At 45.8% G+C, this 22,760-nt stretch overlaps 1 protein-coding gene across 1 annotated transcript; it reads left to right on the top strand.

Annotated features, from left to right (window-relative positions):
* Nucleotides 1-2,386: 2,386 nt before the first annotated feature.
* Nucleotides 2,387-22,392, top strand: NPAS3 (neuronal PAS domain protein 3). The gene is made up of 5 exons (XM_089906262.1): nucleotides 2,387-2,399; nucleotides 14,075-14,203; nucleotides 15,498-15,645; nucleotides 19,034-19,158; nucleotides 21,032-22,392. The coding sequence occupies exons 1-5, from the start codon at nucleotides 2,387-2,389 to the stop codon at nucleotides 22,390-22,392; spliced, it is 1,776 nt and encodes a 591-aa protein (XP_089762388.1).
* The last annotated feature ends 368 nt before the right edge of the window (nucleotides 22,393-22,760 follow it).

Genomic DNA, 22,760 nt, shown 5'->3' on the forward strand with positions numbered 1-22,760 from the left:
AGCCTGTGTTCTTCTCTTTGTAGGATTAGTGATTATATGGATCTGACTCCTGTAGACATTGTAGGGAAAAGATGCTACCACTTCATCCACGCTGAAGACGTCGAGGGCATCAGGCACAGTCACCTGGACTGTAAGTACCTCCTACGCACGGGGACAGCTGATCCCAGCTGGAGTCAACAGTCTCAGATGCCCTTTTGGTTTCCATGCCAATTTCTCCCTTCACATCTCCTGTACGTTTGAGATGCCTGTCAGCGCGCAGTGAGAAAAAGTGAGACATAAATCGCTCCAACTTTTGTTGGGATTAGATTGAAAGCTGGACCTCCGGGCCCAGAGAAATTGCTGGATCTGCAGGCGCTCACCCGGGATTTCGTGATCTCTTGTGCTCTCTCTCCCACGAAGTGATGGGGGAATCTTTGTCTTAAGTGCCTTTTTGACCCTTTCATTTTCTAGAGAGCAAATTCCACTGTGAAATCTGTGGTCTCAGTTTCAAAACAGACATGGGAGAAGACAAGTTCAACTAGGCCAGAGCCGCATAAAAATTCCTACTTGACTAGCAGCAAAACTGGGATGAGGGGGGAGCCCGGGGACAGGGGCAGAGTGCCTCATGTGGATACGGCAGCTCTCAATGGTGCTGACTTTTCACTGTATTTCCGGAAAGAGGGTTATTTAGAGGGGCAGGTACCTCCATCTCCCGACTCTTGGAAGGGAGAAACTCATCTCAGCTCTTTGAGTCTGGTTCCCAGCTCCTGGCCAGCAGGCTCACCTCCGAGGCACCTTTTGTGGCATCTGAGCAAAGCAGGACCAGCAGTGTTCCGACTGGGTCCAAGCAGTAACTCACACACCAGCGTCCTCATGCACTCTTCCCTCATCAAACTCAGCAGGGCTGTTTTCACTATGTGTGCAAGGGATCTGACAATCCCATCAGGCAAGAGGCACTGGTCTGGTGGACCTCTTAGGAAAGGGCTGCCCTATTCCAACAAGAGATTCTTTTTATGACCATTCAGTAGACTCTTCCTAGAAAATGAGGGCCCTGCCATCTATAGTCCTAGAAGGTTCTAAAGCCGGTTCTGAACTCCACTTTTAAATACATGCAAGGGAACACAAAGGAGATGGTACAGCTTGAAGCAGAAGGTTTTATGTAGTAAAACCAGCCAGGTGGCCTCTGTATTAACTTCTTCTTCCCTTTCTGGCCACGGTTGAGGAGAGCTGTTTCAGCTCTTTCCCGCCCTTTGCAGTTGTTTAATCATTTCAAACTCAGATCTTCAGAAGCGTAATGGAGAGACACTAAGCTAGCCGAAGTCTCAAACTGCGAGCATCTTGTACTGTGTTTTTTATTTGTTTGTTTACTTATGGCATGTTGGGTCTTCATTGCTGCTTGTGGGCTCTCTCTAGTTGCGGCGAGCAGTGGCTTCTCTTGTTGCAGAGCACGGGCTCTAGGCACGCAGGCTTCGGTAGTTGTGGCAGGCGGGCTCAGTGGTTGTGGTGCACGGGCTTAGTTGCTCCGCGGCACGCGGGCTCTTCCCAGATCAGGGATCGAACCCGTGTCCCCTGCATTGGCAGGTGGATTCTTAACCACTGCGCCACCAGAGAAGTCCCTTGTACTGTGTTTTGAACCCTGCATTAGCAACACTGACAAGGGAGCAAGGTCGGTGTCAAATTCTGTATATACTGTGTCTCTGGGAAAAAAAGCCTGCCTGTGAGGCTGCTTTGGCAGATTCTACTCCCAACCCAGAGTGCATGCCTTGGTATGGCCCCCCAGCGATTTAGGGAACACACTTGTTGCTAAGAACGAATGGATGTCGGGTATCACAGAAGCAGATGGCTCTTCAATTAATTGGGGGAAGGAATGATGCTGTTTCCTGAAAAGACACATCAGGTTCTTTGTAGCTGGGAATTTAGAGAAAATGGAGAAAAATCAGGATCTTTGGAGGAAGCTATGAATATATTTTGGGATGCGGATATGCCAGAGACCCAGACTTTGAAAATGAATATATTGTTTGTAAGACACAGTCGTAGACCATGTGTGTGGGGGGCGAGGGGCGCTTTTTCATTCTGGAATCTTAATCGAGGTCTAAATTCAGAAACCTGATGCTGACAAAAAGGAACTTTGTCATCCTCTGTTATTATTTGGAAAACATCATGCTATCTCTCTGGGATTTGATTTACAGCTTGAAGAAATACAATTCCTCGGGAACAGTGAGCCAGGGCAGTTCATTTCTTCCCATAAAGCAAGGTCTCCAACAAATACATTTGACGCCATTCTTTCCGATCTACTTTTATCTCGTTTTCAGTACCTGGAGTAATTTGAGAGTGCTGAAAATAAACAACTCCGTCCGCCATTCACTATTGTGCTAGTAGCCTAATTTTTCTGGTATCTTGCCAACTAATGAACGGAGAAGGTATGCTTTCAAATTCTGTGATTTTTTTTTTTCCCTACTTGATATTGACATGCTGGCTATCGCTTTACGATTTCATCTGCTAACAATGATTGAGTTCAGTCTTTCAACTCATACACGTGACTTCTAATTTTAAGTTCTTTTAATAACCTTAAACACATGAAAAACAAATAGAATGAGCTGATAATTCAGCACAGTAAAATATACTTCACATATTTAGCTATCACGCTGTGGAATAACTCCACAATGTCAAGTAGCACACAATTAGTAAAACTGTAGGGGGAGGAAAAGGAGTGTTTTGATCCTGAAGAATTTTGATCCTAAAATCAGATTGAAATTTCAGCATTCTTGTAGTGCTTAATATCTTCAATCACACACACACACACACACACACACACACACCAAACTGATGCCAATGTCAGGTTTTGCATTCTGTGACTGAAATAAAATGCTAAAATATACAAATGCATCTTGCTTTGTATAGTAAACATTAACATCATTATAAAGTAAGATTGAGTCTAAAATTATGTGATGGAATGTCTGATGTTTACCTAATTCTCAGACCAAAGCCAGCCCAGTAAGAAAATGACAGAGCATGTAATAAGTCTTGGTTGTGTAAACATTGAAAAAAAAAAAGGCGGAAAGCCAGCACAGCATCTTGCTTGTCCAAAGCCCTAGGCTATTACTGAAGGATGCCTTAACTGTGCCTTCTTGGCAGGAGAAGGTCATGGTGACATGGAATCAGCTCAAGAATAAGATAGAATTCTAAAACAAAGGGATGGTTAAAAAATAAACCACATTAACTATTTAGCTTTTCTTCCTAGAGCTATTGGCACAATTCCTGGTTCTGTCCATGAAAGGCAGGTTGTAGTCATCTGATCGTATTTCTGATATTTTGAGATGTGTCTTATGCTCCAGTTTATGGATAAAACTTAAAGAAATAAAAAGACTCGACAGCCTCTGATAACTCACAATGCTATCTTTATCACTTAGATCTATTTTGCTAGCCTAGGCATCTGTAAATCCATAGATGAACTTGTTTCTAGAATAAGAAAAGTAAAAGGGGATCTCAGCTGCACCAGGATGTGACAATTCTGATAAATTGAACCAAAAACTTTGGACCATTTACTCGCCCACTAGGTTAACATGAGACGCCTGAGAGTTCACTGGGTTTCAACACAAAGAATCACTAGGAATCATTATCTATACCAACACGGTGGGTTAGTGAAATTACACTGGGATCTCAAGGGAGTTTAGGTCCTCTTCTATCATACTGTGACCAAAGACCTGTGTGATTTTTTTTTTTTTCTCTAAGCCACCTCACTGGAGTCACTGAACCCAATTTCATTGATTCTTCAGGCCAAATTGAGCAAATCAACATTTCAAGGTTTGAATTTTAAATCACCCATATTAGCAATTATTTGAGCACCTTTTCTTATCACCCTCCAGTTCTCCATTGCTCAGGATGTATTGACCTCAAGATGACCAGTCACATCTCCCTGGAGTCACACACTCCCGTCACCTAGAGCATCTGTGTCACTCTTGAATCATGAGAACGCCTCACCATGTACCGCTTTGCCTCTGCCTATAGCCCAGAAAATAGAAGGGCAAACCACACATGCTAACCAGAGGAACACGCTTTGCATTTTGCTTTCACCCCGTCTATGGAAGATGCTGAATTTGCCTTGAGATATCCTTAGGGTTCTTCCCAGGTCACATCAGCAACGACTCTCTAAAACCTGGAAAGAGTGGCCTGAGGGAAAACTTCCTTTCTCTTTATTACATTGTGTCCTGGCAGCAAGGGTCAAGACTCTGGGCTCTGGAGCAGTGGAGCTTTAGAAAGAAAGAGCCAGCAAGCATAGAAGTGGTGGCAGTTTTCCCCTCCTAGAACTGGATCCAGGATGAGGAAAACTCCGGAAGATTTATTTCAGAAAGAGAGGAGGACTTTTCAGTTTGTCTATGAGATCATTAGAGTTAAAAAGCACGGCCTACCCAATATATTGGGGAGCTGTTAAAAAAGAATACAGTAGCCTGTTTCTTTCTTAATTACAAAATTCTATACATCCTAACAAAATGAATCCACTGCTACCTGGCATAATGCATTCCACGCTGTTTTGCACCAATAACCCCTACACTTCCCTCCTGAAGGCGTCTCATCACCAAATGCAAGCCGACTGCTTAACGCAGGGCTAATTAGTATATCCCCTTCCAGTCTGCAGGCCCTCCATTGCAATTCCTTCCCTGCTCATTTTTTTCCACAACCGAGCATCAATCAAAGTAAGTGCCCTGCCTGCCTAGGAAACGCAAGATGTCCTCCATGCATTTGTCATCTGCCACAAAAACAAAGGGGGAATGTAATTGTTGATTCGGGTATGCAGCCATCGCATGCAGTAAAGGAAGCAGCGAGTGAAGGAAGAAGGGAAGGTGTGAAGTTTGATGGCTGGACCAAATGCAGATGGCACAGGGGACTTTTTCTATTTCCTGATCTTAGCTTTTTCCAGCGCAGGGTCTTCAGGGATTGAGCTGCCACCTGATCATTGGCTGGACATTTTCCCCCCAGAGCAAATGAGTTTTTCCTCTTCTTCCATATGATTATGAAAATTCACATGAAAGGAGATGCATTTAATAGCTTCCGTGTCTGACTTTTTTTCAGAAGCCAAGTCAGCCTACATCATGTGCCTGTCCACTGACTAAAAAGACTGTCAAATGGAGACAAAATAAAGTCAGGTTTTTATGCAGGAGTGAATTAGGTATTTTTCGGTTTTGGTTTTGGTTTTGGCCGTGCCGTGTGGCATGCAGGATCTTAGTTCCCAGACCAGGGATCGAACCCGTGTCCTCTGCAGTGGAAGCTCGGAGTCCTAACCACTGGACTGAAAGGAAGTTCCCAGGAGTGAGTTAGTATTATTACTTTACATCTTTTTTTCTTTTTCAGCAAGTGCTGATTTTAGCTTTTTAAGTCCAAGGTCAGGCAAACACAGAGAACAGAGGCCAGCAAGGACCTACCTACCAGCTGAGTATCCCTGCTCCACTACATACTAGAAATGCAGAATTTCAGGCCAACCCTCAGGTTTACTGAATCCAAATCTGCAATTAACAAGATCCCTAGCTGACTCGCATTCATGTAAAAGTTTGAGAAGTCCTGACTACGCTGGTATTTAGAAGGCATTATTTTACATGGAGTAAAAGTAAATACAGATCGACTAATGATCTTAAGGACTTCATTTACCCCCCTCCAATTGAATGAATTTTATTAATAGTAGTAAAATATGAATAGTCAAGTGGCTCTGAGGGCATCTCAATCAGTGTTCAAATGAAACGAGTGTGATTACTTGGTAAAGAGATCGACTTCTTTACAAAGATGTAAAGTTTTAAATTGCAGTGGAGAAAGTTAATATTAAGCAGTAGTAGTCAACTTGTAAGCAAAAGGAGGTCTTTAGTTTTTCCCCAGGTTAATATCTTTCCATGTACTTGGCTGCACGTGTGACTAGGAACAGTCATATTTTCCCTGTTCAAGGTCAACTAACATTTGTGAGTACTTACTACATACAAGCTTCACAGTATTGCTATAAAGTTTAAAAAATAACTAAGTCGGGCTTCCCTGGTGGTGCAGTGGTTGAGAGTCCGCCTGCCGATGCAGGGGACACGGGTTCGTGCCCCAGTCCGGGAGGATCCCACATGCCGCAGAGTGGCAGGGCCCGTGAGCCATGGCCGCTGAGCCTGCGCTTCTGGAGCCTGTGCTCCACAGCAGGGGAGGCCACGACAGTGAGAGGCCCACGTACCGCAAAAAAAAAAATAAAATAAATTTTAAAAATAACTAAGTCATGGTCTCTACCTTCAAGCAGCTTACATACTGGTAGAGAGGACAACATGAAAACAGCCAGTTTTGAAAAGGTGGCAGAAAATGAGGACTATCACGATGTGTAAACAAAACAAAGAAGCCCCAGAGGTGGGGGCCACCAAGGAAGGATAAGAAGTTCCAGGAGGCACGTTTTCCCTGGACATTGAAAGAAGATGATGGCAGGAGATATGATGGGGGTGGGTGTCGGGTAGGTGTTGAGGGCATCCCAAGCTTTGAAGAGCACACGAAAAGACGCAAAACGTAGCACGTGATCTTTTCTCTCTGCTCAGAGAGAAAGCCAGATCTTTGATTTGACTGATATATTCTTTTTTTTTTTTTTTTTTTTTTTTTTGCGGTACGCGGGCCTCTCACTGTTGTGGCCTCTCCCGTTGCAGAGCAACAGGCTCCGGACGCGCAGGCTAAGCGGCCATGGCTCACGGGCCCAGCCGCTGCGCGGTATGTGGGATCTTCCCGGACCGGGGCATGAACCCGTGTCCCCTGCATCGGCAGGCGGACTCTCAACCACTGCGCCACCAGGGAAGCCCTTGACTGATATATTCTAATGCAATTCTAACATGGATTCTTGGGCTTTTCCTTATTACTATTTCAGTTAGTAGCTGCTTTTATTTTCATAACAGAAACACCTGATACTTGAGAGTAACTAACCCATTGCTCTCATAAAGCATGATCAAGAAAACGAAACAGTACTTCTAAATCATCCATTTTCACAGAAATCAATTAACCTAAATAAAATCAATTCCAGTACTTCTTGTACTTTATACAAAATGAAGAACAAGATGACATCGTTTTTCTAAAAAACACTTTCTTTAAAATGTTGATTTAATGACACCCTGCATATCCCAAAAAAAAAAAAAAGCCCTCAAACTTTTTTTTTAACACAAATGAGCAGCATAGGATTTAATTTGTGTATGTGTTTAGCATACAGTGTTTTTCCATTAATATAGGGTTAACTAAAGAGCAGGTTATTTGAAGCTCTTGAAGAATTCCCACCCCCTCTCTGGCCTCCTCAAATCTGGGGGGAGACACATTAGCCAGAACCCACCTGATTACAAGTAACAGAAAACCCAAGTAAAAATGACTTCAACTTCCTCTGTAATCGTCTTCACTTTCTCTTCATGATCAAAAGACAGCTGTAGCACAGCCAATGATCAGTTCCTCACAGGACAATGTCCAAAGTCAGGAAAGGGTCAGTTGCTACTTTGTGTTCATTTTTTGAAAGAAAAGAAAATATTCCCACAGGCCCTCCAGGAAAGTCTCATTGTCCAGCATTTCATCAAATGTCCCAGCCTCAGCCACACGCTGGAGGGAATTACTGTGGCTGGTTTAAACAAACATTTATCCCTCCTGAGACTTGGGGGAAGACCACCACACATAAAGCCCCAAATGGGAGTTCTATTACCCAGGAAGAAGTGGCGGAATAGCTGTTCAGAGGACACTCAACGGTGACCGCTACCTGGGAGAATCTGTAATGTTTTCACAACAAAGTACCAGGATTTCTGACGATCCACAGAACAGCTGAACACATGACGTTTGTCTGGGCTCCTTTATATAGTCCCGATTTCATGGAACACTAGCTCTTGTATACCTATGCCTCACCACTTAGATATTTCTTGCTCAAGGTGTTTAGTAGGCTTAATGAAATGACTGCATCCAGAAACACAGAGTCTGCCAGAGACATAAAATAAACCTGCCTATGAGGGGGAAGGGGAGGGTGGGACGAATTGGGAGATTAGGATTGACATATATATACCACCATGCGTAAAACAGATAGCTAGTGGAAACCTGCTATAAAGCACAGGAAGCTCAGCTCGGTGCTCTGTGATGACCTAGATGGGTGGGATGTGTGTGGGGGGGGGAGGGAGATCCGAGAGGGAGGGGATATAGGTATGTGTACGGCTGATTCACTTCACTCTACAGCAGAAGCTAGCACAGCATCGTAAAGCAATTATACTCCAATAAAAATAAAAAATAAAAAAAGATTCACCTCATCTTTTTACCTTTTTTTAGGTCTCCCTACATCCCAGCTTAACCTCCCCAGTACTCCATTTCTCTTCTTTTTTTTTTTGTTTGCGGTACGCGGGCCTCTCACTATTGTGGCCTCTCCCGTTGCGGAGCACAGGCTCCGGACGCACAGGCTCAGCGGCCATGGCTCACGGGCCCAGCCGCTCTGCAGCATGTGGGATCTTCCCGGACCGGGGCACGAACCCACGTCCCCTGCATAGGCAGGCGGACTGTCAACCACTGCGCCACCAGGGAAGCCCTCTCTTCATTTTTAAAGGAAGGTGAAGGATTCACCCAGGTCAGGGTGGACCTGCTGTTCTTTCATAGGCCTCCACGCCACTTTCCATAAATCATCACCGTGAAAAGCTTACTAGTAAAAATGACTGATAAGCATGTCTCCCGTTCAAAGACAAAGAGAAGTAAATCCTTATTTTCAGAAAGAAGAAAACATTTTCAACAGTCTCCCACAGTAGGGAGACTTCCCCCTGAGTCTCGTTGTGCAGTGTTTCATCATATTCCAAACCTAAACCAATCCCCGGGAAGGGAGACAGAATTTCTGGGACAAGTTCAGACTCAGACAGGAGTTCAGGCCAGTGACAGATTTTGCTCACTTTGCTATCCCCCAGTGCTCGGCACAGAGAGGCACATTCAAAAAAATTATTTATTGAATAAGTGGATAAATCCACCATTTCCCTGATTTCCTAGTCATAAATCTTAATTCCACGCGCAAGAGTTCACTGTGTCCCTTTATATAACAAAACCCCCAACAAAAAAGAAGGTTTGGAGGCTAAAAAATACTCTGTTCTTAACTATTTCAGGTCAAGAAGGTCAGGAATAAACAGTACTGAAACTCCCTGACTGGACTGAAAACAGCTTTAAAAAAATCTGAGATCTCGGATGTCACTCGTGCCAACAATTACTTTGACTCTTCCGGTCCTAGAACATGATCCCCTCAATGTTCAAAAGCCTTGGTCTCCAACTCAGCACGTTATCATCAAGGAAAGGGGAATTTATTTTTTAAACTTAACAAATTGATATGTTCTCAATCAATGAAAAGTTTTCTACAGGATTCAGTATTAACAGTAATAAAAATCTGTCAATCGGCGGTGGTGATATAGGAAAAAACCTCTTCTGAGGTTATAAATCACACAGATAGCAATTCAAGCAGGGCCTGTCATTAGGATATTAGGGGGAAAATCCATAGATGATGCATAGTCATTCACAGACCATCCACGGGTCTTCTGTCCTTAAGCTCGTAACTCACATTAAAGTATCAAATATCATTCAATTCGATCAAATATTGCTCCTCACGTAAATTTACAAAAAAACTAAAAACCAATTTGTGGATGCCTGCTATTTAAGACATCTAGCTCACTAATTGCAAAATCTATAGGAAAGTCTGCACGGCATCAAAGCCTTGCTTGATCCTATGAGCAGTTCTAAATGAAAAACTGTCTCTATTGTAAGTAAATAAAGCGCTAAATGCACAGTTCCTGGCTCTAATGCTGTCTCTCTTGTGGGTTTTGAAAATGACCTCTGTAAGCATCAAGGACTATAACTTTTTAGATAAAGAAACCTGTTCTTGTTTTAAGTCTATGTCGGGTTCATTCCCTATAGCCCACAGTTTTCAAAAGCAGAAGAAAAAGTAATCCAGAATTTAAAAAAGAAAAAAAAAAAAAAAAAAGTCCTGTTTCCAGAATGAAGTTCCCTGTCAGCCTGCCTTGGGCCTTAGGTGGAGAAGCAGAGATTAAAGAGTCAGTATTCTTTTTCATGTTTCATCTGCCAGTTTTGTGAATGTAGAAAGAAAAACCGGTAGCTACAGCTAAGCACCCAACTGTGGTATTAAGTAGAAAGTGTGATTCTAGCACACACACCCTAACTTACACGCCCTCCACATTAGTGAATTCAAAATTAATTTTTGAGTATCTAGCAGAAAACCCCCCACTCCCCATTCTCTGCAGCCATTGATGAAGGTAGCTCAAGGGGGGGTGAGCTGAGCAGATGCACCCTCATATTGCCATGACGATAATGAAGCTCTTTGTTCAGCTGTGTGAATGTCAAGTGTGAAAATCTCCGATGATCTCACCATTTCCTATTTATTCTATACTTACCTGAATACACCAAGTATTACAGCTTTTTAATGCATATGCAAACCTCTAAAATGTCCTTTTGTGAGACACTTTGCTAAAAGACCGCTTTTGAGATGTCTTCTTCATCTCCTCTTCAAACTGAATTAGACTGCTTCCTTCTTTTGAAGACACAAGTAACTCACTATTTAGAATCTTTGGCTTTGATTTTGTGGAACAGCCCAACAGGAAGAGACCATGTTCTCTTTTTTCCTCCATATTTCTGAAGGCAAACTTGGACTGATTTGTTTTGAGTTACTAACAGAGTTATGTTCCTGCCACAGACACAGGCTTCCTTTATGTCCTTTCAGTCATCAGTCTATCTCTGTGGACGAAGTTTTCCTAAGGAACACTGAAATCCCTCTGTTGGTCACTGCGTGCAGAGCCATAGATGTGCACTCCAGCAAGAGCTCATCAGATTTGGGCGGGGGGGGGGGGGTGTTAGTTTTTCTCTACAAGGAGTACATTTCTTGTATGCCTGCCACTAAGCTCAAACCAAGAGGCCAGGTGACTTTTTAAAAAGATAGTCAATCAATCAGAGCACCCAGTCTTTGTGGGGCAAAGTGTGTATGTGATGTAAAAGGTCACGTGTTCTAACACATAAGCATTTTTCTTTGGATTGAACTGCATTTGCCACTCCCTTCACAATTAGGGGTTGGTGGTATTTTGACACTTAGAGACAAAAATGGTCAAATGAGCAGGGCTAGAATGGTTCCCCCAGCAAGATGTAAGTCTCTCCTTGTCTCTAGTAGTTTCTTCTCCCAAATGCAGGGTCATTTCTGTCCTCTGAAGAGCACAGTCTGTAACTCAAAGGCACCTGTAGCTTGGAAGGTGGAGCAGTACTGATGACAACTTCTTGGTTTTCCTCAGAGCTGAGCAATTACAGCCAAAAACAATTGGCTACACCCTGGACTTCAGGGCTCAAAGGAGCAAGTTGTCATGCAGTAGCAGAGGCATCCACGGTTATACCTGAGACCATCCAACACTGAAAGGGCATCTGGGAGAAACACAGTCAGCCTCCCTGTGTCTTCATGTGTACCCTCTAAAACCTAACAAAGGCCATTTCCGTGTTTTGAGATCCTTAAATAAAAACTAATTCTTATCACACAGTTTTAAAGACATCTTTCTAGAAATGTTATGATGTGATCATTGAATTCAGTGGGCACACATAGGGCTGCTCTACCAAAAGGTTTGGACAGCAAAAAGTAAACTTTGGGATAAGCCAAAGAGAAGGTGCCAGGTGATGTGTTAGAAGTACTCAGACCGTATCACAGTGTAAGACTAAAAATAAGATCCTCATAGATATTTCCTCTCTCTCTCGGTTTCCTCTCTTTATAGTTTGAGCACACTGTTTTGAATGTTCTCCTGGGCTCATTGGTTTGATGAGGATCTATCTCTTTTCAGGGACAATTAACTGGTTTTTAAGGACTTCCATACCAAGTAACTTACATCATGCTATTTCTGGTTTTCCCCACAAAAGGGATTTTGTGAAATAGACTAACACAGACATTCTCTCATTTCTCTCCATTATTTAAAGCTAAAAACCCCAAAATAAAAACAGCAGCCCTGCATTAGAGAGTATCAAAAAAGTTTTTGTGTTTTTCAAGTTGTCTAATTTATTACAAACTAAAAATCTCTTTCAAACTGGCACCAAAGTGGCTTTTCTTCCTGAGCTGATTAGGACCACATGAGCTCAGGAAAAGCTGTCAGATCCTGCCTCTGGCACAGCTGGAACGATCCAACTGATTTGCCAGTATGATTTTTTTTTTTTTAAAGCAGGAAGCTTCATCCACAAATCATAAATTTATATTCTAGAGCCCCAAGCAAAAATTATTCCGTGTTCATTTTAAAAGAAGCAAAATTCCATTGTGACCGCTTTTATGGGTCCTCCTGAAAAACAGACGCAACTGGGGTGATCTTTTAGTCGACATTTCATGCTATAATAGGAGCTAACTCAGCGCCTTATCTTGAGTTATCTAGATTCCCACGGATACATGGGGGTGTCATTCAGAAAACACTGATCCTCAGGAAACAGTCATGATCCAAGACCATGCTGGAATGTCTACCTTTTCAGAATTCTGTTTGTCAGGCTGGCCCAGGGCAAATTAATGGATTAGGTTAAACTTGTCTTCTTGAGCTGACGGTGATGGGCCCCTGGATCTGCTCTGTGGTGTGGACCACGGTAAGTGAAGGCACTCAAGTAGCTCCTGACTCCCCAGGGAACCCCTCAGGGGTCCTTTTCTCCGCAGCTCTTTCACCACCACTTCATCACGTAAACTTGCCTGGCCTGCCTCTCTCTCACTGAGGTCTCCTCTCTTTGCTAGATGGCCCTTGGCCTGGGTGATAAATAATATTCGTGGAATCATGGGTCCTAATAACTTTGTATTTATCTTCTCAGGAAACACAGATGCACCTAATCAGACCCAGAGTCGCGCTGCCTTAACCCAAAAAGGTGCATTTCAGAAAGGAGATTTTGTTTGTTTCTCTGTTTCTTTGTTTGTAAGTAAGAGAAAGTATTATTAGGAAGGAGAGGGCGTGGTGATCTTTCTGCTGACTCTGCAAACTCTAATTTGACTTTATAATTTCTGTCTCACTTTGCCCCTTGCTACGCACTGTATTGTGAGGTCTTTTTTTTTTTTAATTTTGCCTGCTTTGGGTCAAATTCCAGTCGAAAATCCCCAGCCAGGCTGGGCTGGTCTAGCCTACCATCTCAGTGTTTTCTTCATGTGACTCTATAAAAGGGGCTTCTTAGTCTCTTTGCCTTTATTAAAAATACTAGAACCATTTGAAATTATCCCTTATTCCAGATACACAGCAGGTAGAATTATATACCAACCACTGATTGGGATGCTCTAAGTATTTCTGTGAAAATAGTGGGCAGAATTTCATAACCCATCGTTCCTCTATTAATAGTTAACCAGGTTGAGAGGATTTGAATAAAAGCACATCTTGTTGCATGCAACAATGGTTTGACAGGAGTGCTGTATGGCAGAGTCAGTATTTTACTGCTTTCAGCTTCACTACACAGTTTTGGAGCCGGGGAAGCCATGCATGCCGGATGGCAGAACTTACAGTCGCCTACAAAAGCAGAGTACAATCCTACCTGTGGAGCCTCACCACTAAGAGAAGGTGACAGTTCCGGGTTTTAAAAATACCCTGAACTGTAGAATAGTTTCTGAATAGAACTCGCCGCTCTTTGAAGCACTCATCAAAGCAAGGCTTTTTCAAGCAACTGTTAAGACATAAGTATTACATTTTACAACCATCCATTTCGTGTATTGTGAGACAAAAAAAAAGAGAGAATGGGAGAAAAGCGTTGAAGTTTTTATGTTTATGGATAAAATATATGGAGGTTTGATTTTTGACCACTTTCAGAGCTAGGAAGAGTGGCTCCGACATGATGATGGGAAGAGCTTCTACAGCCTTAAACACAGCCCTTTTCCAAAGTGACTTCCCTTTACTCATCCAACCCCCCCCCAAAAAAAAATCAAAATGTACTTCATGAAACTATTGTATATGAAGCACTTATTAGCCATAATTAAATGGACAATATGAATTTACTACGTCTTTAGGACTCTGGCTTGTTCTGGTTTAGAGCAAGATGATTAATGCAAATACATATTACTTGAGATAACCATTTAGCAGCTAATTTAGCCAAATTTATTACAGCAGTTAGAGGTTTTTCATTTTAGCAGACGGAGACAAGGACGTGCCAAAAGTGGGCAGCGTGGACGAGTGCACACTGCCCTCTAGTGGCCGGCCAGCTGGCGCGCTGTTGGGGGGTGTGGAGTCTGCAATTCATATCCAAGCGATAACAGCGGGTGTGCACGTTTCCGGCATCCTTTTAAACCCTTCCCATCCATAGCACTTTATTTCAGGGGCTGATTTACTGCACTCTTCCCCCTTTTACTAGCTCAAGCGTGCCCAGATACAAATCAAATCCATTTCAACTTGGCAAGATTTTGGTTAAAGTATCATTTTTAACATCTGCATTTTAAAGCTCTCTTTCCGTGGATATTTAACGGCACCGTTTCACATTACTGATTGTTTTTACTTGTTCCTTCATTTGGGGCCATATTTCAGAGTCTGTGTGGAGCTGTCACTCTTTTTGGCTCTAGCCAAGTCAAACCTGTGCTTCGCTTAGGCCAGTGTTTCTGTCTGACTTGGTGAGGGAATGTATTTTGTTCCAACGTTCAGCAAATTTCTCACCAGAATCTCCCCTGACTGACACATGTAGATTTAGTTCATACCATAAATTCTGTTCGACAAGATCAAAAGGAACCGATACATAAGGACACGGGTTGATACTGCTCGCACTGAGGTGAAATGATCAAAGACAGAGGAGGAAAGCATCTTTGGAACCATTCAGATATCCAGAATCGCAAAGAGAGCTACCTTGAAGCTATGAATAAATCACACCCAAATTTGCCTTTGTTCCCATCTGATGTCAAACCCATTGACAATATCCACACCGCATTAGGTGTTCTGTGAGCCAGAAAGATTTGCAGTCCTGTTATCCTTCCTTTCACACCATGACTGTCCAAAATGGAATAAAGTCTTGCTACAAACGCTAGTAACCCTAGCTCCAGAGCTACTGCTCCACTGAATTGGTGATTTTATTTGTCCTACTAACGGCATTCTACATTAAGCGTACAGAGGGGCACCCCTGGCTTGGTGCGGGACCTCCCCTTTCTTCTTTTTTTTAAAATTAATTTATTTATTTTTGGCTGCGTTGGGTCTTCGTTGTTGCCCGCGGGCTTTCGCTAGTTGCGGTGAGCAGGGGCTACTCTTCGTTACGGCGCGTGGGCTTCTCATTGCGGTGGCTTCTCTTGTTGTGGAGCAGGCGGGCTTCAGTAGTTGTGGCTCGCAGGTTCTAGAGTGCAGGCTTAGTATTTGTGGTGCACAGGCTTAGTTGCTTAGTTGCTCCGCGGCATGTGGGATCTTCCCGGATCAGGGCTCGAACCCGTGTCTCCTGCACTGGCAAGCGGATTCTTAACCACTGCACCACCAGGGAAGTCCGGGACCTCCCCTTTCTAAGCTTCAGATTTTGCAGAGATGATGACCATTTCGTCCCAGTCCTAATATGCAATGCCTTCTATTCTGTTTTTTCACCAGTGCTGAATAAGGGCCAATGTGTGACAAAGTACTATCGTTGGATGCAGAAGAATGGAGGATATATTTGGATACAGTCTAGTGCCACAATAGCTATTAACGCCAAGAACGCAAATGAGAAAAACATCATCTGGGTCAATTATCTTCTGAGGTATATTTTGGAATTCTTTTTCGTTTCCATCTCAGTTATAAAACATGCAGCCCAATGGTAAATAGCTGAAACGTTGTATTATCTTTTGACAGTATCTGGTGTGGAATTATATGGAAATTCTGCTTTTCTTTCCACAAGATTCAAAGAAATGGGAAAAGTTCAAAGCCATGTTGGTAGGGACTTCGAGGGCAGATTTGCGAAATGTTCAGTAGTTCTTGGTCTGCCAACCTTGGGGCAGTTCTGCAGAGGTTGCTTTGGTTTCCCCACAAATGTTCGGGCCAGAAAAAGAACACAGACGTTTGCCTCCAGTGGAAGCATTCAAAAAGCATCTCCTTCTCCCCCACACGTTCTCATACTCATGCGCTCCAACCCTTGTGAAAATTATGAAAAGGGGATGCGGAAGAAGTGGCAGAGTTCATATTCCTCCTGTATCCCATGTCTTTGAAGTCCTCAGCGTATCACGTAGGGTTGGATTCCCCAGATATTCAAGTTTGGGTAAGCAAAGGGAGTCACTTTGCCAGAATTGAGACAATTTCAGTGGAAAAACGAAGGCAGTCTTCTTTTGCCTGCCCTGTGATCTCAGGCAAGGGTGACCGCTGTTTTAACGCATCCTCCAATTTATATCCATTAATGCAGCCAAGCTCAACAGCCTCCTGAATTCCAGTGTGCAACACCCCTCGTCTCTCCGTCTTCATCTGCTGCCTGTGGATTCAGGCTAGCACCAAAGTAACCAACACGCATAGCCTGGGTGGTCTGCGTCTGGGGACAAGCTTTCTGGGAGGTTCTCCACCAATCCTGCCATGAAGCTATCCAAATGCTCAGCCTGGCTCCCTCCCACCATTGTCACTCTAGTCTTTGGCTCCTCTTGGCCTAAAGCCACCAAGCAGGGCCCACATGTGGTCTGAGGAGGAAAACTTCCAGCGGGTCTTATGAATGGAAGTTGTTGCCCTTTGACTGATAACGTCGACAGGGAGTACCGAATCCCATTTTTCTTTGAGACAGAGATGCAGACAGCCGTGGCTCAGCAACACGCTGACCCTTCAGAGTGTGTTCGCGTCCGCTGGTGACGACTTGAAGGCATGAACGTGCTTGCTCCCAATAGCATATCTATCAGACACTAATGATTATTGCTCTAGAGAGGGCTTTAATGTGCACCACTTAGAAGAGTCTTCATTCATCTACTTTCTTTTCCCTTTTTTGACCTCTTCTACTCTACATTAATTCTCTCTAAAGGTAAAAGTATGGGTATCTAATGGGGCTTTCTCCAAAGCCTGCTCTTCATGCAAACTACCCCCTGTGTTTGTGATATGCTGAAGATGGGTTCTGCTATCAGGGAATTCTTTTACTTAGAGGTTTACGGAACAGTGGCTGTGTGCAATGCAGAAGGTTATAAAAACTCACATGCCAAAGAGAACACAGAATATTGTGGCACTAACATTCACTGTGCCAAGGAGACCCGTTATTAGTAAAAATTAGACATTAGTAACAGGGACACCATAGACTGTAGGATGGCCGTCCCCCAGGCTGCTGGAGCCTAGGGCACTAAAGCAATCCCTATGGTTGTTCATCTCATTCAGGGAGACTTCTTCCCTTCTGGATCTTTCTTACTGCCTCATCAGCCTCATGACTTCCTACTCTGCCCCCAAACAGAGGGAGTGAGGAGGGGTGAGGAGAGGGCAGCTGGTGCTACTTTGGAGCAACACTTGGTCTAGTCTAGGATCACATGGTACAAGCTCATGAGCGTTTGGTGTTCCTGGCCCGCCTAATTCCATACGGAGAAGAAGGAAGCAGTTTGGGTACCAAAGCCCAGCCTTCAGGCTCAAAGAGCCTCGATCTCAGACATGCCAGACGTGTTTCAGCTGACCTGAAGACTCACCCTGGGTTCAATAATAGAAGACTGGGAGTTGGCCGACAAGGGACTTGTGAACCCACATGGCATCTGGACCAAAGGAGACTGACATACATGAGCTTTAGCAGAGGAAGCTCCCCAGGTCTGTCACTCATCAGGATCACTTCTCCAGGCTGGAGGTCTAGGAAGAAGGGCCTTGGCCTGATAGCAACTACTGAAGTTGGTTTTTCTTTCCCACATTCCTGTCCTTTGTTCTTCCCCAAGCAGTATTTTCATGCTCCCTCTTCCTGGCCAGAACCCCTCACTTCTGGGCTCCATCCAGGCTTGCACGTCCCTGTTCTGAAATTACTGCTCCCCCAGTCTTCTTCCTATACCCTCACAACACCTGGTAGAATTACAGAAACTGTGTAAGGGCTAAGGCTACCTTCCCAGCATCTGGTTCATCTGATCATCTAGAGAAAGCTCTGCTGCTGACGCTAATTCACACTAAGGAGTAAAGCCCTGATAAGTTATCTGAGTGAAGGAACCCCCCTGGGATATTTGCAGTTTTAGTGTAGTTACTGAAACAGTGACTCTTTGATACAGGAATTTCACTAGAAATTAGCTAGTGAGTCATGGAGACCTATGGAAGGTCTCTGGCTGACTGGCCATGATAGGAGGACAGAAGAGGCATTTTCCATTTGGAGGCAAGAGACTTTCCTAGTGCCTTCAGGTTATGCAGCTGGTACTGCTCACACGCTGGCCTGGCCTTGGAGTGGCATTTCTAGAAGATCGCTGACTGACCGAACACACTCCCTTTTCCAGAGGAGGCTTGTTTCTGAATTAAAAATAGAACAAAAATTAAGCACTTTTGTGCCAACGGGGTTAGCGCCATTCTTTCACACTGGGGCTCTCCCCACTTCAATCAGATTTCCAGCTAACAAGCCACAGGTGTACACCACACGAGCAGATGAAAATGTGATTGTAATGGGTGTGTTGACAGTTCAGTAGCCACAATCCACGCAGCGCATCTGTCAGATCGTTAGGTGCTGAGGGCTCCGTCCCCCAGCTCCCCGCCCCCAATAGCCTTAGAGCCACCTGAACAGCTGAGGACACTCCGTCAAGGAGCCAAGACAAGGGTACTGAAGCAACGGACTCATCAGGAGCCCAGGAGAAGGCAGCGCACACCGGGGGGCAGGGGAATGAATTGTTGAGGGTGCTTCTCTCATCCTCCCTTCCCCCAGGTGTGGTACTGGGAGGAATGTCAAGCAGCCCAGTTCCCTGGCCCCCAGTGGTACCTGATTATTTGAAAGCTTTTTGGTGGCTTTCACGTAGCATTTGGGTATTCAGTCACTGTGGCAAGGTGCACCTGTTGCCCAGCGCATGCAATCCAAGCTTCTGTAAAAGTCCCATGATGAGCTGAGAAATGATTGCATGCTTAGTCTTTCAAACCCTCTAAACTCCAAAAGTTTGGGGCAAGGAAGTGGGAAGAAGATGGTCAGAAGCAACCCATCCAGAATGGGTATCTGCACTCTTGATGAACACCTCCCTCCTCCACAGCAACCCCGAGTACAAGGACACGCCAATGGACATCGCACAGCTTCCCCACCTGCCGGAGAAAACTTCGGAATCCTCAGAGACCTCCGACTCTGAGTCAGACTCTAAAGACACCTCAGGTATTACAGGTATTACGACTTCTCCGTGTTCTGCAGTTATGGCTTGCCTTTCCAAACTTGAGGGGTGGGCAACGGCCAAAGGAGTGTCATCTGAACGAAGCAACCGGTCAAAGTTTATATAGGGATATATGTCACATCAAGTTATTACTGAGTCTTTCTCAACACATATATGTATATATACTTATATACCACTACATACAGATGTACACACTACATAAGTGTGTGCACATACATACAATACATGTTTATGTATGTGGTGTTATGTAAATATATACATGCATCTAGATATGTATAAATATATACATATATGCATGTTGTGGTATGTATTCATACACATAGGTATATTATGGTATATAAATATATATACACAAATATACAGAGAGATTGATTGATTGAGCCATGACTTAATGTCAGTCCTCCATACAGAAGAAGCCCGGCCCTAACCCCATAGCTAGCTCCAACCTCTTTACCAGAAGCAGACAGCAGGGCTATCTCTGTTGCTCCAAGACAGACCGTGACTTTGAGCCCCAAATATTCACATCCTCACCAAGCTGGGATTGAACCTCTAAAGTGGGCTACTTAATGGCATCGGTAAATGACTCTTTCTGGGTGCCGTCTGTTACTCATTTTCTGAATCTATGCTGAACAAATCCATGCCTTCCCATTCCTAGTTATTTTGGGAAGCAAACTTCGAGTAGTTCTTTGGAGCACAGGAAAGCTAATATAAAAATTTACTTTTCCTCCACTTCCCAGTCCCCTTCCACAGACACGCATAGATGCAAGGGGCACATAACTCATAGAATTTACGGCTGCAAAACATCCTAAGCCTCTCCTAACCCAGCCTTTTCTGCTAAATAAATGAAGGCCAGAGTAGTTACATGATTTGTCCAAGGTGCTAGTCCAGGCTGCCATCCAAAAGCAGAGCCATAAAATCAGCATCACCCCTAAAGGTTCTGAGGTTCTATCACTGAGAAAATCTATCCTCCCTAAAATGTGCCAGATGACTAGGGCACACCGGCCACAAACCCCATCCTTAGGGAACACGCTCTTGTACCGTATTCCCTCTACTCCAGACACAGCATCAGGGAGGCCGAAGCAGGTGGGGAGGATCTTGACTGATTTCCTGTAAATTGCATTCATTCAAGAAAGTTCTTTACTAAGGCAGAGTTCTAGAACAGACAATCTCTGCTCCTTATTTATATAGCATATAGCAGTGAACAAAAAAAGACAAAAATTCCCTGCCCTGTGGAGCTTATATTCCAGCTGGGGGAAGAGACAGAAATAAAGAAAAATAAAACATACAATGAATCAGACGGCGTTCAGTGCTCTAGAGAAAAATAACTTTAGGAAAGGAGAGTATGGTTTTCAGCAATGAGCAGACATTTACCAGGGGAAGGTGCAGACCTCTTGGAAAGTCACCTTGCAAATCATCATTCTTCTGTGTCACTACCACCTTATTCCCGGTTATTTACTCCTGAGTCTGTGAGCATTTTCGCAGAACATCTCGAATGTTAACGTGCCTAAGAATCACCTGGGGATCCTGTACAAATGAAGAATCTGATCCAGTAGGTCTGGGTGGAAGCCTGGGATTCTGCATTTGTAGCAAGCCTCCAGGTGATGCCAATGCTGCGGGCAGGTCCGGGGACCGCACTTCTGAGTCAGGGTCCCTCTAATCTAGGTCCTCAAGAGAGAGAAAGCCCAGGCTTTAAGTAACCGAGGCAGTGGAGCAGCTCAGGATAAGGCGACGCCCCCCCCCACCTCCGCCCTCCCCTCCCCCACCCCCGCAGGTGAGAGGTGGGTCTTGCCCTGCTAATCCGTTGTCTCCTGTGTCTCCTCTCCCCGCCCCCTACCCCCCCCCCCCGCGGCTGCCGGCCCCACGCAGAGGACAACGAGAACTCCAAGTCCGACGAGAAGGGGAACCAGTCCGAGAACAGCGAAGACCCGGAGCCCGACCGCAAGAAGTCAGGCAACACGTGCGACAACGACATGAACTGCAACGACGACGGCCACAGCTCCAGCAACCCGGACAGCCGCGACAGCGACGACAGCTTCGAGCACTCGGACTTTGAGAACCCCAAGGCGGCCGAGGACGGCGGCGGCTTCGGCGCGCTGGGCCCCATGCAGATCAAGGTCGAGCGCTACGTGGAGAGCGAGTCGGACCTGCGGCTGCAGAACTGCGAGTCGCTGTCGTCGGACAGCGCCAAGGACTCGGACAGCGCGGGCGAGGCGGGCGCGCAGGCCTCCAGCAAGCACCAGAAGCGCAAGAAGAGGCGGAAACGGCAGAAGGGCGGCAGCGCCAGCCGCCGGCGCCTGTCCAGCGCGTCGAGCCCCGGCGGCCTGGACGCGGGCCTGGTGGAGCCCCCGCGGCTGCTGTCCTCCCCCAACAGTGCCTCGGTGCTCAAGATCAAGACGGAGATCTCGGAACCCATCAACTTCGACAACGACAGCAGCATCTGGAACTACCCGCCCAACCGGGAGATCTCCCGGAACGAGTCGCCCTACAGCATGACCAAGCCCCCCAGCTCCGAGCACTTCCCGTCCCCGCCGGGCGGCGCAGGCGGCGGGGGGCTGCACGTGGCCATCCCCGACTCGGTCCTCACTCCGCCCGGTGCCGACGGCACGGCCGCCGCCGCCGCCGCCCGCAAGACTCAGTTCGGCACCTCGGCCCCCGCGGCCTTGGCCCCCGTCGCCTCCGACCCGCTGTCGCCCCCGCTCTCGGCGTCCCCGCGGGACAAGCACCCCGGGGGCGGAAGCAGCGGCGGCGGGAGCGGCCCCGGAGCGTCCAACTCCTTGCTGTACACTGGGGACCTAGAGGCGCTGCAGAGGTTGCAGGCGGGCAACGTCGTGCTGCCGCTGGTGCACAGGGTGACCGGGACGCTGGCAGCCACCAGCACGGCCGCGCAGAGGGTCTACACCACGGGCACCATCCGCTACGCGCCAGCCGAGGTGACCCTGGCCATGCAGGGCAACCTGCTGCCCAACGCGCACGCTGTTAACTTCGTGGACGTTAACAGCCCGGGCTTCGGCCTTGACCCCAAGACGCCCATGGAGATGCTCTACCACCACGTGCACCGGCTCAACATGTCGGGACCGTTTGGCGGCGCCGTGAGTGCGGCCAGCCTGACGCAGATGCCCACCGGCAACGTGTTCACCACGGCCGAGGGACTCTTCTCCACGCTGCCCTTCCCCGTCTACAGCAACGGCATCCACGCGGCACAGACTCTGGAGCGCAAGGAGGACTGAGCACCGCCCAGCGCGGCCCGGGGCTCTGCCCGGAGGCATCGTCGGAGTTTTCGTTTAGACCTTTGATTCTAGCACTTTGAATTCGAGCAGGTCAGCATCTTCTCTCGCCACGACGGTCCCCGTTCCATCCCCTCTTTCTTTCACTGGACTCATTCTTTCCTGTAAAGATATGTTTATTTTTGGCCTTCAGAGGGTCAGACGACCAGTTGCCTGCCATTTTGTCTTCTTCCGAGATGTGTGTTGGGTTGTTTTGCTTTCCTTTGCATCTTTATTAAGATGTCTTTAATGTGTATATGCCTCTGCCATAGAATACTCAGTCTTGTGGTCAAGGGATTTCTGAAATGACAACCATTGAGTTTTCTTCGTAA

The sequence above is a fragment of the Delphinapterus leucas genome, chromosome 2 (genome assembly GCF_059928025.1).
Source record: "Delphinapterus leucas isolate spDelLeu-1000000601 "Yukka" chromosome 2, BTC_Dleu_Yukka2, whole genome shotgun sequence".
Classification (NCBI taxonomy): Eukaryota; Metazoa; Chordata; class Mammalia; order Artiodactyla; family Monodontidae; genus Delphinapterus; species Delphinapterus leucas.

Bases quoted from the DNA above. Each gene is read 5' to 3' on its own strand.
- NPAS3 (XM_089906262.1), top strand. The intron at 15,646-19,033 runs GTATATTTTGGA...CCTCCTCCACAG, and splicing joins TGGGTCAATTATCTTCTGAG to CAACCCCGAGTACAAGGACA. The intron at 19,159-21,031 runs GTATTACGACTT...GGCCCCACGCAG, and splicing joins AGACACCTCAGGTATTACAG to AGGACAACGAGAACTCCAAG.